This window comes from Lepidochelys kempii, chromosome 1 (assembly GCF_965140265.1).
Source record: "Lepidochelys kempii isolate rLepKem1 chromosome 1, rLepKem1.hap2, whole genome shotgun sequence".
Classification (NCBI taxonomy): domain Eukaryota; kingdom Metazoa; phylum Chordata; order Testudines; family Cheloniidae; genus Lepidochelys; species Lepidochelys kempii.
The window spans coordinates 237893860-237909826 of record NC_133256.1 but is presented as its reverse complement, the minus strand read 5'-3'; the positions used below and the strand labels follow the sequence as shown (position 1 = coordinate 237909826).

Sequence of the window (15967 nt, the reverse complement as noted above, 5' to 3'; positions counted from 1 at the left end):
ATATTATATAACTAAACTATTGTTGTAAAATAAACAAGGTTTTCAAAATGTTTAAGAAGCTTCATTTAAAATTAAATTAAAATGTTGATCTCATGCTGCCGGCCTGCTCAGCCCGCTGCTGGTCTGGGGTTCCGTTCACCTAGGCCGGCAGCAGGCTGAGCGGGGCCTGCGGCCGGGACCCCGGCTGGCAAGGGGCCAGCAGCCAGAACCCCAGACCGGCAGTGGGCTGAGCCCGCTGCCGCTCAGGGGTTCCATCCGCTGGCTCCTGCCAGCCAGGATCCCGGCTGCCAAACCCGCTCTGCCTGCCTGTCTGGGGTCCCGACCCTGCCCACGTACAGAGGGTACCTACCTTCTCCCTGGTTCTGGCCATTCTCTTCCTGTCTCTCTCTCTGCACTGAGCTGAAGGTGGGAGTGCACTGAGCACAGGGCTGGGGGTTGGGGTGTAGGGTCTGGCCAGGAGCTAGAATGAGGGAGGGGGCTCAGGGTTGGGGCAGGAGGTTTGAGTGTGGAGCACTTACCTGGGCAGCTCCCATTTGGTGGGAGGGGTGCAGGTGGGAATGTGGGGGGGGGAGGTGCAGGAGCTCCCATTTGGTGCTCAGGGTGGGGGTGGAGGGGTGCAAGAGTCAGGATGTGGGGGGCCTGGGTATGTGTGGGGGTGCCAGAGTCAGGGCTGGGGTCATGGGGGGGTGAAGGAGTCAAGCAGAGGGCTATGTGTGTATGAGGGGGGGTTACAGGGCTCAGGGCACGGGTCTTGGGGGTGTGCAGGGCTCAGGGCAGAGGGCTGGGGATGTGGGGTGCTCATGGCAGGGGGCTGGAGGGGATATGCCCCGCTTCCTCAAGGCCCTGGCCCTACTTCTTCTCTGCCTCCGCCGGGAGCAGCAAGCACACTGACTCCGCTCCTCCCCCACCCCCTCCCTGACAAGGGCCATCAGCTGATCATCCAGCAGGGACTGAGAGGAGGAGAACGAGGGGCAGGAACCCAGCATACTGCGGGAAGAGGCAGGGGAGCTGGCAGGACCAAGTTTCTGCCTCTAGCCCCCGCGGGAGGGGGCAGGGAGCGGAGAAGAGCGGACCGGACCGGATTTTTAATGGCACGCTGCTGCCTGCCGGAACCCTGGCAGGCAGCAGCGTGCCATTAAAAATGGGCTCACGTGCTGTCTTTGGCACGAGTGTCATAGGTTGCCAACCCCTGGTCTAGATGATCCAGGACTGTGGACCCACTTGAGCAGTAGCCTGAAGGACTTCCTTGTACTGCATGGGCCCACAGCAAGTGAAAAACTTCATGTTCCCCAAAGACAATGAAAATAGAAGTTTCCATCCAACACATTACTGGCATGAAATTCCCAGTGGTGACAAAGTGGAGAGGCCATGGCTTATGTACTCAAAAACCCAGAATGCTACATACTGTTTTTATTGCAATCTCTTCCAGTTTAATGTTCCAGCTACATTGGGTTCTACAGAAACAAAGGACTGGAAAAATCTGGCTAGAAATCTGGCATGGCATGAGAAGGCAGCAAATCACCAGAGAGCATTCCATGGGTGGAAAGAGCTTGAGATGAGACTAAGGTTAAAGGCCACCGTAGATGATCAGCCTCAAGAGAAGATTGCATCAGAGTCTCTTTACTGGCAAAATGTTCTGAAAAGGCTTGTTGCCATTGTGAGAATGCTTGCTACCCAAAACCTAGCACTGTGTGGCACTTCAGATCAGCTATACGGAACAGATTACTTGACTGGTGCGTTTTGTAACAACAAGAGAACCTAGTGGAAATGTCCCTGCAATGGTGACTGTCAGAGAGCATTTTCTAGAATTTATTGACATTGATGATACTACAGGAGCTGGTATGACAAATGTGCTTCTTAAAAAGCTGGAAGATACGGGAATTGCGATAGCTGGCATGAGAGGTCAGGGCTACGATAATGGTGCCAACATGAGAGGAAAGAACAGAGGAGAGCAGACACGGATCCAAGAGTTAAACCCTCGAGCTTTTTTTGTCCCATGCAGTTCTCATTCATTGAACTTGGTGGTCAGTGATGCAGCATCAGCTTCTAGTGAGGCTGCTGATTTTTTTAATGTAATTCAAAGCATCTATGTATTTTTCTCTGCATCAACTCATTGATGGCAAATTTTGAAGCAACATCTGGGAACATCCTCTCTGACACTGAAACCACTGAGTGCCACATGATGGGAAAGTCGAGTGGAGGCAATAAAGCCTATCAAACACCAAATTGGGATGATAGAGGATGCCATAGTTGCCATTATGGAGGATAATGCTATGACAGGAACTTTCGTGGGAGAACAGTGGCAGAGGGAAATGGAATCACCAGAAACATACATAACTTCAAATTTTTGTGTGGCTTAGTGTTGTGGCATGACATACTGTTTGAAATAAATGTTGTAAGCAAGGACTCCAAGGTGTTGACCTTGATATATCTGGAGCAATGGAATAACTGCACAAAGCAAAGTCATACCTACACTCTTGCCGATCAGATGAGGGAATTCAAAACGTTCTGAAGAGTGCACAGAAGTTGGCAGAGGAACTTCACACTGAAGCAATTTTCCCACCCATTCAAGAATACAAGAGTCACTGAAGAAGACATTTTGATTACGAGGCACAGGATAATCCCATAAGAGAGCCCAAACAACAATGCAAAGTTGAATTCTTTAACCACGTGCTAGATTGTGCAATACAGTCAGTTGATGAACGTTGCATACAGCTCAAGGAACACAGCAGTATATTTGGGATGTTGTATGATATTCCAAAACTCCTCACTATACCTGAAGAAGACCTACACCAGCAATGCAGGACACTAGAGACAGTGTTGACACATGATGACATGCGCGATATTGATGCGAGTGATTTAGGTGATGAACTGAAAGCCCTTTCAAGATACATTTCAGCAGGATCAACTCCAAAGGCTGTTCTGGAATATATGTACACAAATAAGATGAGGAGTACTTGTGGCACCTTAGAGACTAACCAATTTATTAGAGCATAAGCTTTCGTGAGCTACAGCTCACTTCCTCAGATGACTGACTACCCTCTTTCCAAATGCTTTTGTTGCTCTGTGCATACCTCTACCACTTCCTGTAACAGTTGCCAGTGGAGAACACAGCTTCTCCAAGCTGAAGTTAATAAAAACACATCTATGCACCACAATGACACAGGAGAGGCTGGTTGGCCTTCCAACCATCCCATAGATCATGGGCTGGCCCAGACTGTGGACCTTCAGCAGGAAGCACTTCAAATCTTTGCAACTAAGAAGTCATGGAAAGCACCACTTGGATTATTCAAACAGATAAAAATGCCAGTGTTTACTATGCAAACAAGAAAAGTTACATTTGCTGTTCAGGCATTTGAAAGTGAAGTGTTCCTTAAAATTTTTGAACAAGACATTTTAAGTTGTTAGTTTTCCTTTATTGGGGTAGGTAGCAGAGCAGTACCATGAGAGGTGTAGAACAGGAAGAAGGCAGAATTGAGAACTTTCAAAGTTTTGGCCCAAGCGAGAGGGCACGGAGGCATCATTTGAGCCGGCCGGCCCTGATCATCTACAAGAGTTACCTATTGTACATTTAAAATCTCATCTGAAGATATATTTTTGTCTCCTGCCTCAACCACTTGGTTTCCTCCCTTGCTATTTATTTCATCCATAGGTTCAAAAATGTTTGTACCAGATGGGATGTTCAGATCATGTCGTCCAACATCCTGGATAACACAGGATGTAGAACTTCACCCAATTACTCTAGTATTGAGTTCAGTAACTTGTTGCCATTCAGTCTTGAAGACTGAACTTTGTAGCATAACAAATCAGAGCTGGCTGATATGTTTTTAAATTTGAGACTTCAAAAATATAAATGGGAAAATGTTAAGTGTGCCCCACCATTTTCCAACCAGCTGTTTAACAAACATTTTATGCTATAGACTTGGATGAAAAGTCCTGTGTAAAAAAAAAAAAATGGTACTGCACTGTATTGCATCTCTATTCTGTACTTAATTACATACTGGGCACAAAAAGGGAATTGATTTCAGATGTTTCTCTTGTTAAAGTGTGATTCCACCAGATGCTGTGTGTGTTCAGAACCTTGTAAAATTTCATAACCCCCCTTGCCCCTCCCCACACACAAATATACAAATGTAGTAGATTCCCTTCTCCCCCATTCCCCCCCCCCCCCCCGCCTTGTTTTTGACTGGCTCTCGTGAAGAGATTATTTTTGTTCTCTCAGGTTTTCTGGCAAATGTTGAAGTCTCTCCCTTTTGATAAAACTTAAAACATGCACAAATCACACGTCCAGAAAGGATCTCCTCAGACCACCACCACATCTCACAAAATAAAAGCCCAGATTCATCCATTCCATTTTTCACACAGCTTTGCTTTGGTAGTGATGATTGTAGTATTGGGGACTATGCCTTTAAGGGATGACCTTCCCAAACATAGTCTGGATGCGGCACTGTGAAGCTCCTGTTACAGCCCGTTGAAACTGAACACAGAATAAAGCAGATCTCTTGCAACAAAGTGGTCGCTGAACAAGGGCCATATGCTGACCTGGGTCTGCATGCTGCAGTTAGTGGGGTCAATGTAGCATAGGGCCCCAGGCCCAAATGCAGTTCTGACAGAGCTCCAAGCACAGCATAAGCAGATGCCGGATATGGTCCAAATTTATGCATGTGCTTAACTTTATGCCCTTCCAGTCATAGTATGCAAAGCTAACCACGTGAATAAGCCTTTGCTGAATCATGGCCTTTCCTGGGGTTTGCCTTTGCTGTTCACTTAAATAGCCAGAACAAAATACCACAACCTTTGTCTAGTCTTTTCTCTTGAGCATGGCTATTCCTAGCATTTTCTCTGCAGGGCTCCTGTATCCCTAGCTACCTTTCTCTCAGGCAGGTTCTTCCATCCTGGCTTGAAACTGATGGGAGCCACTTGCCAGCATGAGTCAGCAGAAATAACTCATCATCCTAGTGACATAGAAATGATCTATTTGTCAGTGCAAAACCCTGCAATCTGCCACATTGAGATGGGACCATACAGAGTAAAAGCCATACAGGCTTTTGGAAGCTAGGCTAGCACATACCTTAGCTGGATACTAATCATTCCAAGGTCAAAATAAAAAAAGTCTCCTAGGCATAGATACTGTATTTAAAGGCCAATTAAATTGGGAACTGGAAAAGACTTCAACCATTTCAGTGCTTCCATTCATTCTTTTCTCTCTCTTTCTCTTTCTCACATTCATGCTCTTCCCCTTCCATACAGGTCAGTACTCTCCATCCTTTCTTTTTCCCCTCCCGCCCATGCATGTATTGCAGATCTTAGTTGCAACCACTGGTGGATCAGACCTGTGTGTCTTTCTTTAATGGCTGTTAATACCACAGAGTTTTAAAATAGCCACTTGCATTGTGAAATCCCAGCTTTCTTTGACATAGGAATGAAAGTGTAAAATCAAACTGAACAATGATTAGAACAGCAGTGTGTAAACTAGGGTGTCGATTAATTGCAGTTAACTCACACGATTAACTCAAAAAAATTAATTGTGATTAATTGCACTGTTAAACAATAGAATACCAATTGAAATTTATAAAATATTTTGGATGTTTTTCTACATTTTCGAATATATTGATTTCAATTACAACACGGAATATAAAGTGTACAGTGCTCACTCTATATTATATATATTATCACTTTATATCACTTTATAAATATTTGCACGGTAAAAATGATAAAAGAAATAGTATTTTTCAATTCACCTCATACAAGTACTGTAGTGCAATCTCTTTATCGTGAAGGCACAACTAACAAATATAGATTTTTTTTGTTACATACCTGCACTCAAAAACAAAACAATGTAAAACTTTAGACCTTACAAGTCCACTCAGTCCTACTTCTTGTTCAGCCAATCGCTGAGATAAACAAGTTTGTTTACATTTACTGAAGATACTGCTGCCTGCTTCTTATTTACAATGTCACCTAAAAGTGAGAACAGACATTCGCATGGCACTTTTGTAGCCAGCATTGCAAGGTATATACCTGTCAGATCTGCTAAACATTTGTATGCCCCTTCATGCTTTGGCCACCATTCCAGAGGACATGCTTCCATGCTGATGAAGCTTGTTAAAAAAAAAAGTGTTAATTAAATTTGTGACTGAATTCCTTGGGGGAAAATTATATGTCTCCTGCTTTGTGTTTTACCCACATTCTGCCATATATTTCATGTTATAGCAGTCTTGGATGATGACCCAGCACAAGTTCATTTTAAGAACACTTTCACTACAGATTTGACAAAACACAAATAAGGTACCAATGTAAGATTTCTAAAGATAGCTACAGCACTGAACCCAAGATGTAAGAATCTGAAGTGCCTTCCAAAATCTGATCGGGACAGTGTGTGGAGCATGGTTTCAGAAGTCTTAAAAGAGCAACACGCCGATGCAGAAACTACAGATCCCGAACCACCAAAAAAGAAAATCAACCTTCTGCTGCTGGCATCTGACTCAGATTATGAAAATGAACATGCGTTGGTCTGCACTGCTTTGAATCATTATTGAACAGAACCCATCATCAGCATGGATGCATGTCCTATGGAATGGTGGTTGAAACATGAAGGGACATGAATCTTTAGCGGATCTGGCATGTAAATATCTTGCAACGCCGGCTACAACACTTCCATGCGAACGCCTGTTCTCACTTTCAGGTGACATTGTAAACAAGAAGCGGGCAGCATTATCTCCTGCAAATTGTAACCAAACTTGTTTGTCTGAGTGACTAGCTGAAAAAGAAGTAGGACTGAGTGGACTTGTAGGGTCTAAAGTTTTACATTGTTTTATTTTTGAATGCAGTTATTTTTTGTACATAATTCTACATTTGTAAGTTCAAATTTCACAATAAAGAGATTTCACTACAGTACTTGTAGAAAGTGAACTGAAAAGTACTATTTCTTTTATTTTTACAGTGCAAATATTTATAATAAAAATAAATATAAAGTGAGCACCGTACACTCTGTATTCTGTGTTGTAATTGAAACCAACCAATATATCTGAAAATGTGGAAAACATCCAAAAATATTTATATAAATAGTACTATTAACAGCATGATTAATCATGATTAATTTTTTTAATTGCGTGATTAGTTGCAATTAATTTTTTTAATTGCTTGACAGCCGTAGTGTAAACTACTGTGAGCTTTAATTCTCCATTCCATCCAAGACATTGTGGAGAGGAGAGGACACAGAGAGCTGGTGGCCATTCTCATTCAGGGCTGCCTGGCTCCAGTGCAAGTGCACCCTAACTTATGCCAGTGGAGGACTGGGTAGAGTAGACTACCATGCCCCTTCCTTGCCTTTGGAATGCCACTACCTTTCTTCCCTTTAAATGGGAGTGGCTGACACAGGAGACAGCAAACAGTTCCCCTGCCCAGAAGGAATTTTCTATCCATTATCTGCAGCCAGTTTAAGGCCGCTTTGTATTGTTTATGCAGTGCAAACTGGCCTTAACAGAATGGAGAATCCAGCTCATGGTGTGTTCGTGCATTGGAACACTTCCACTGGTTTAATTTGCACAAGAGAGAAACTGTGTACCGAATGCTCATTTATTGCTCAGTGCAATTCTGAAGTAACCTTCTTAGCTTCAGTGGAAGTACTCTTGATTTACACCTGTGCAAGTAGATTTGGTCCTCTATCTTTGAAGGGCATACCTCTAGAGAGGAAAATAAAATAGGTGAGGTAGATTAGCAATGAAATCTACTGGTCTTAATCTGGTAGGATAATAAGTAAATAGTGGCTGTGACTGAGAAAAGATATTATGTAACCATTTAAAACAACAAAAAACCCTCTAGCCTAGAAAACCAAAGGGCAAGGAAACCTGACAAGTAGCAGCAAGTGTAGAAGTTTGTTTTAATCTGGCTTTAGCCCCTTGAGACTTCATCACTCATGATCCATCCCACCTTTCTGAGAGTTTTGAATTAATATACTGAAAGAAAGAATAGGAAGTCTTACTGAACACATCCTATTAAGTGGACTACTAAATAGATCAGACTAAAGCCAAGATCCTACTGCTAGTAACATCAATGGTAAAACTCCCATTGGCTTCACTGTTGCATGATGGAAGCCTAAAACTCCCAAAGCATACTGTCCCCGCACACACTATTTCTTCTGCAAAAAATTTGTTATGGCTACCTCGGGTTCAGTCATTCCCAAACCCTGATCAAGAATTGGGAGGGGAATCTTTCCAGGACATTACAATATGCTTCTGTAACTTCACAAATGTTCTGCTTTGAGGGAGGGAAGCCAATGAAGGCTTAAGCCATACTAGAACCTAATGTCTGGCCCTGTCTTGTTAAATGAGGATGGGCCAAAAAAGAGAGAAAGCCAGTGACCTTATTTTGGAACGACTCTCTGGTAATCATAACAGTCTTATTTATTGCCACGTGTATTTCCTTCTTCATATATATCTTGTCCACTCCAGTGTCTTGAGTCATGTTCTGGCTTTTAGAACTTGGCTTAACTTCCAGCTGTCTGGCTTAGTCAAGTCTGGTACTGTACAGTCAGAGAAATCAGGATTTCACACACTACATATCATAAACTGGACACATATCTTAATGGAAAATTATATGGACACTCAAGAATCTACATCTCTCTCAAAAAAAGCCATTTAGAGGCAGCATCTATTATATCCTAACACTGGGCCTCTCTGTCCACTACAGTTTGCTCTCTGGGGATTATTTTGTCTCTCATCCTGCTCAATCCACAATAGCAGTCTCAGTATTGCTACCACCAGTGAAGTTGTCCTGATATTAGCACAGTGGGGAATAATTGCCAGAAAACCTTAGTGTGGTGAAGGCCACAAAAGGAAGACCAAATGTGAAAACTGTACCACTCACATGCTAGATGTTCTTATGAAGGACACTGCTGATTATTTTTGACTGAACGTTTAAAGTCTCTCTCTCTCTCTTTTTTTTTTTCTCAAAAGTTACAAAACCTCATATGAAGAGAAATATTTTGTGTGTGTGTGGAGGGGGGTTAATTTTGCTGAAAAAGCTTTTTGGGAGAGGGGACACTTGGGAGGGAGATTCTCCTTCGTTATCCTGAATCCAACCAAAGCATTGTGCTAAGCAACCACAACCATGAACAGAGTTTGACTACAAACAAAAAGTGAAACTAACTGACCTTATTTCACTGTCCAAACTGACTTGCAAAACTTAAATAGGATAAATGGTAGAAAGTAAAGGCAGATTTATTATGGCACTTCCAGTTAACAGTCTGTCGCATTATAACACAGGTAAGGCAATTTAAATCTTTGTTTTTAATCTTAAGAGCACCCTTTGAAATATGTTATATAAGTAGATATAATTCAATTTGTGTTGCCTTTGTGATATGATCGCTATAATGTCCTCTGTCCCATGTATACTCTTAATTTGTAGGCTGATGGAAGTGAGCTATTTCACTGATATTTTCCTGGTACAATATCTTCTGAACAAACACACTCGGGTCCAAATTAACTAAACAATAATAATGTTTATGGGCCTGATCCTCAGTTGTTGTAAACTAAAACACATTTCCATGGAACTGCACTGATTTTCAGCAGCTGAGTATCTAGCCCTATCTTCTGAAAAGCACACACTGGAACTTCATGTTGCTCACACTTCAAACAAACAGCCACAATACATGGTACCTGTGGAGGCCAGCCTTATATTTTTCAAGTTCCCAAACGGTCACAGGAGGTAAATTAGGCTAAGAGATGCCTTGCCTTCTGGTCCTATTGTCTGAAGAGTATATTAAGGTGGCCCTAAAGTTTTCAAGTAAATGCAAGACTACAAAGCTACTCAAGGTACCTTGTGCATCTCATGTCACTTACCAGTCAGTACTTGTTTCTACAAATGCACCATTATACTGCTCTAAGTACAAATGGTGCATCACATGCAAACCTTCGGATGTCAAAATCCCAGACAATATTGAGAAAACTGAGCTTGGAATGAATAGATCAGTAGAAAAGGGAGGTGTCTAAATGTTTGTTTTCTGCTGAGATTGTCACTTTCTTCTAGGTGTTCGTTTCACTAGGTACACCAACGGAGTTGGCAGGTGAATTTAGCCAGCAGCTCTCTAAAGGACTCAGTCGCTCCCTGGGCGCTGAAGTGGATGGGAGTTCTGTGACTCCTCTGAGCCTAAAAATATTTTAACTTGCTCATTCAAAGCTAATTTTAAGTGGAAGCCAGGAGGAGGGATGTTCTATGTAAAACAGATGCCAGCTGTTTCCTCTCCACCCTGCAGGGGGCCAAAATAGTGATGTTGTGAATAAAGTCAGTTGTTGCTTTATCCTCCTCAAAACAGGGCAAAGCTGGGTCATCCAGAAAGCCACCCTGACCTGACTGGGTCCTTCCACTGCTCTTTAGAATCCTGTGAAAACTGCTGTGTGGTTGTTAGCTCCACATGGCTTCCAGCGCATTCTCCTAAGGTCTGATCCTGTGAGTTGCTGAGCACCAGAAATCCCCACTGGAATCAATAGGCACTGCAGCACTCAATACTGCTCAGGACGAGTGCATTATTCTACCTCGGCTCTCACCTCCTTTCGTATAGGGAATTAAACAATAATAGTCAACATGCCGTAATCCGGGCAAGCTATATAGGGACAAATTAAACAATGCTAGTCCATCTCTATCTCCATAGCAATCAATAGGAGTCTTGGCATGGACTTCAAACAGTAGGCCTGTTCCCACTTCCATTTTTATACTATTCCTTTTATTTTGCAGAGCATAGAGTATGAAAAATAGTGTGGAAAGCTAAATTAAAAGTTAGGGGCCTGATACTGATCTCTCTGACACCAGCTTTACACCCATATCACCCACTGGCTTCCATGATGCTCTGCATGATTCATGCTGGTATACATAAAATCAGAGTAAGGCCCAGCTGTTTTTTGCGTACACAAAAGGCTCATTTTGAGAACACTGGAGAGAGTGAGGGAAAAGCCACCTGATCAAAGGCAGAAGAAAAACAGACAACAAATATACCTGACTTCCCCACGCCGGCTCGACCAAAGATCGCCAGCTTCACTTCCGCACTTTTAGCCATGGTGGGAAAATGGAACGATGGAGAATTCACTGGATTACCCAAACTTGAGCAGACGGAAGGTTCCCAGGTCCCGTCTTCAGCTTCACCACGTCATTGTGACTTCTGCACAGAACCTTAAAGCGGTGTAATACAGTGAGTAGGCAGAAATCAGACTCTTCCTAAATACTTCTTTATTTAAACCATACGCTAATGTCCTCAACCACAGAAGTAACGCTAGGACACCTTTGGTGTTTGTCACCTTTTGTGTAGAATATATATCACAGTGATTTTCTAGCTCAGCTGTTGAGACATGCCCCTGTGACACTTTGTTGAACACAGGCTCTTATTCAATAATCTTCAGCGCTCAGTTCATAATGCCATATAAGGTTCTCTGTTACTTTTTTTTTTAAGCCAGCTGGGATAGCTTATATTAAGTTACTACTTTTGGCCAAACTAACTTTAATGAATATATTTTAAAACCATAAGCATTCATTAATCTATTTGCAGATAGTTGAACTCCCTTTCCCTTTCCCAAACCCTCAATTATTTCAAAGCCCCAATTACTCAGCAGCAGTTACTTAAATGTCTTCAGAAGTTCTAAATATTTGCACCTGCCCATTCCAGTAAACAAAGTCTTTAAACAAAGTTCCTTGATGTTCTTTGTGTAAGAAGACTCAGCTCAGACGTAAATATTCAGAAAAGCACAGGGCTAGGAGACACTGAATTTTCTCTTTATATATTTTTAAAGACCACATAAGAATGTTCTTACTACCTCTATTGCCCTGCTGTATGACCTTCAGTGTGTTATGCCACCTCTCTGTGCCTCAATTTTCCCATCTGTGAATTTAAGGATAACTAAATTTACTTTCCTCTGTAAAGTGCTTTGAGATCTATTAATGAAGGCACTATAGATTATTAGTATTGTACCAATACTACCATTTAGTGTGGATAATTCATCTCACCAATTATACCATAGTATAATTTTACTTCTGTACACAGCATGTTTCACAAAAAATGTCAATCTCTGTTTGTGAGAAAGGTTTGCCAATATTTCTTTTGAAAGACGTAAGATTATTTTAATCATAAATATCAGCTACATTAATTGCTACATTAGCATTGCCCACACTAAAGCAATAACACATTTCAAGAAACTTTGTGAAATAAAATAATGTTTTATTAAATTTTCTCCAGAATACAATATGTTGCACAAATCTTGTCCAATGTATTTTTGAGATCTCATGCTTCTGGTTTATTTTGCAGAGGAGTAAACGACAAATCATATTCATCTTGTACAAGCATTTAGAAAGGAAAAACCTTTTATGAATTGTTTCATCTACCAGCAGAGAGACAGGAATTGAACTCCAAAGAATACATACATTTGCCTTCCAATTTCTAACCTAATAAAGTCATGGTTGCATGCTTTGTCAAAAGCGAGTCATGTAAAATCATTTGTAGCAAGACTTGTTTTTCTTACTCTAGTTCTGCTCATGGAAGAAAGGCATAAATGTGATGCAGCCAATACATTCCTCTCACTTTCAGCTTTAGGTAGGAAATCAAAAATGCTAGAATATTCTGGCAGAAGAAAGTACTTAAATCAATCTGTACTATAATCCCTAGTTTTAATTGCTTGGTTTGGGGTTTCTAATACACATAACTGCTGACAACCCTAAAAACCTTCTTGCAGCTTAGGCCAGATTCTCACCTGGTGTAAACTGGAGTAGCTCTGAAGTCAATGGAGCTTTGTCAATTTACAGAGAATCTGACTGTTTAAAGAGATTGTTTAAAGAAATTGACACTTATTTCTGGGTGACTATAAATGCACACTGTAAATTAGAGGGTTGCAAGTGTCCCTTTTCTATATTTGCATGCTACCTTCCTCTAAAACATATGGGCTAGATGCCAATCTGGTCTATATCTGGAGTAACTCCATCAGTTTGATTTGTTCCTTATTTACTCTACAGCAACTGAGTTGAGAATCTGAACCCCATATTTCTACAGCAGAGCAAAAGAGAGAAAGCAAGACAATGTGTTGCTGTAAAACAAACTCTCTCGAAGTAAAGATTGACATACTACTGGGTGTGCTCTGGCTCCAAAAGAAATCCAATATTCATTTTCATACTCAAATGTCACTGAAAAAGTATGAATGCTGGTTTGTCACCAAGAATGTCTTTAAAAAACTATGAGCAAAGATTCCCTTCTCAGTCAGGCCCATGCATTAAAATAAAAAAAGTACATTTGGTTTAAGTCAACCACACAACTGCCATCCCCACTTTAATAAACTAGTTTACACATTTATTTCTCTTCCTATTTTCTGTAGGTCTCTGCCTCAGTATCCTTATCACAGCAAAAGAGCCTAGAGGCATATAGAGCTGCAGTGTGATCTTCTAAGGGATACTTTGCTTCTCTCTCGTTTTCTGACGGTCAGCTTGCAAATGTTTGGCTTCCCAAGTGTGATGAGCATAGCAAGACAGTCCCTGAAATAATTACAGATAGCTGTTCCAAGCCCACGGCTGTCACTGATTAAATAATACCGTGCAACAGGTAATATTTTACTTTCCTAATGAAAGAGCTGAAGGAATCCTCCCCCACTCCTGGGCAGATGGACAAGCTCACAATGTGATTTGCCCCTCGCTACTGTTGTTAAAATTAGCAGCCAGGAGGGAACCCCAGAAGTAGAGGGTGTCTCCCCTAATACCTTCCTATGCAGAATCCGGAGATGATCCGAGGAAGCCCGTCCTCTTCTAGCTCTGCCCGATTTGGGGAACCGCCGAAGAGATAAACCGGTAACAATTAAGCAGCTTGTTTGTTGCTCTTGGCAAAGCACAAAAATAGTGGCTGGCTTTGCCAGGGTCCCCCTCTCGCGGCAGTAGCCCCTGGCTATGTGCGCGCTAGCCCTATTCAGCCAGATGCCTGAATGCATCAAACTCACCTCTCCGCACCAGTCAAGCAGCACGAGGGTGCGTTGGGCGGACGGGACTCCAGCCCTGGTCTTGGTTGCCGGCCAGCTCACCAGCTGTGTGATCAGAGAAGGAACCCGACCTCAGCCATCGTGGGTTGCCCCTGGTCTCCTTTCTCCCCCGGTCTCGTCCCTCTGGCGCAGAACGCAGAGACTTCACACAGCCCCAGGACCAGCTCACCGCGGCTTCCTTCGCCTGCCGGCAAGAAAGCTCTCTGGCGCCCCCTGCAGGGCCGCGGGCGCTAGGATGCGGCATGGACTGCCGCAAACCAGCTGGGCAGGCAGCAGGACCAGCGTGGAAGGGGAAGGGGTGTGTAAAAGGTTGTGAGCATGAGGTGGTATAATCTACAGCATAGTGGCAGGTGAAATGGAGGCTTCCCCCTATTAAATGTTGAGCATCGGAACCGTGCCTACACGATCAAATGAAACCAAGATGCTGGCTTGAGCAGAACAAGCCGTGGTGTGCAAGAAAATGAGCGAGGGGCTGGTAGTGAGAGCTGTGACTAAACGCCTAACCCAAGTGGGAGAACCACGAGGGAGGAAATGCCGCGAATGTCTGTACTATGGAAAGGCATTCTGCCTTAAAAGAAACTCCATCCAGAGACTTCAATGAATTTAAATGTATGTGAGGGCAAAAGCAGTAAACTTTAGTTCTCTGGGTTGAGCTTGCATCGACTGAAGTCAGTGGGAGTTTGATCATTGCCTTCAGAAGGACCAGGAGCTAGACCTTAAGGAGAAAAGTTACAATCACTCCATGTGTTGCAAGATAAGAAATTTCAAGCTGTGTTCAAGTTTGGGCACACTAAGGTTCTGATTTACAGGGCCATTGACTTAAGTGGCAGCTGTGGGTTCTCTGTACCTCTGAAAATCACACCCTATATAATGAAGTTCTAGCATCCAGTTGTGACTGTCTACACCTTTTTCCTTTCAATCTGGCTAGGGACCACAACTATCCAATTCAAGAAACAGAAGGCTTATTGCAGTAAGGGCTTACTTTCATAGAACATGATCCTACAACTACTTGCTGCCAGGAGCAGTGTTTAATACCAGGAGTAGTTCCTCTAAAATTAATGGGGATTAAATCCTGTAAATAAACATGTGACGTTGTAACCAAAGGGTTTGTTCATATGGACAATGGGGCTAACTCATGTTAGTAAAGTTAGTCATAAGTGTTTACAAGATCATTCCTAATGGGATTACTCACAGTAGTAAGTACAGCATCTGATAGTAAGCATTTGTAAATCTGGCCCATAGTTCCTTCTATGCTAAATCATGAGACTTGATTTGCTGCATATTAGATATCCTGGGCCAAATTCCTGTCTGGTATAGATCTGATGGAGTTAGACCAGGGAGGGATTTGGCCCCTTAGGTTTTAGCTGTGTCCAATTTAAGACTATTCAGAACACAGCCCTTCCTTACCAGCTGAGCCACTGAATTTCTTTGTGACATTTAGCAAGTCACTTACCTTCTCTTAGTCTTTGTTTTTCCCCACTGTTAAATGAAGATAATGACACCTGCTAAAAGTGTTTGTTTTTCTAAGGTGCAAGACATTAAGGTCAGTCAGTGGTAGGGCTGAAATCACAATCTCCCAGCCCTGTACTTACTCCACTAGAAGACCTGGCTTTGGTATAGGTGGGAAGACTACATCATAGTTGTCATCCTCCTCCTCCTATGCCAAGGGAGAATTTTTTGCAGACATGAAAAAAGGGCTTTTGAGATTTCACACACACACAGCTGTGAATAATCCAGTCCCTCCATGTTTTGCAAAAATCAACATTCCAGGGGTTAAAAGAAAAGAAAAAGTTCTTGCAAAATGAACTAAGAAATGTAACCCAAAGTTTCTGGATGTTTGTTTTTTCACCCATATTGTTCAGCCCAGTTCACAAGCATTCAGCTATGCCTTGTCAAGTTCTAGAAATGTGGAATAGGGAACTCGCTTCTGCCTGCCCTCTCTAGCCTAACAATAAAGCAGTGTTAAG

At 42.5% G+C, this 15967-nt stretch overlaps 1 protein-coding gene across 1 annotated transcript in view; it reads right to left on the bottom strand.

Moving 5' to 3' along the window:
• The window catches only part of RERG (RAS like estrogen regulated growth inhibitor), a 132974-nt gene extending 118856 nt beyond the window's left edge, over window positions 1–14118 (bottom strand). Inside the window, exons 1-2 of the mRNA XM_073319312.1 lie at window positions 13962–14118; window positions 10993–11166 (exon numbers count right to left, since the gene is read on the bottom strand). Coding sequence (XP_073175413.1) covers window positions 10993–11053 — 61 coding nt within the window. The 5' untranslated portion in view covers window positions 11054–11166; window positions 13962–14118. The remainder of the gene's footprint in view (window positions 1–10992; window positions 11167–13961) is intronic.
• Between the last annotated feature and the right edge of the window lie 1849 nt (window positions 14119–15967).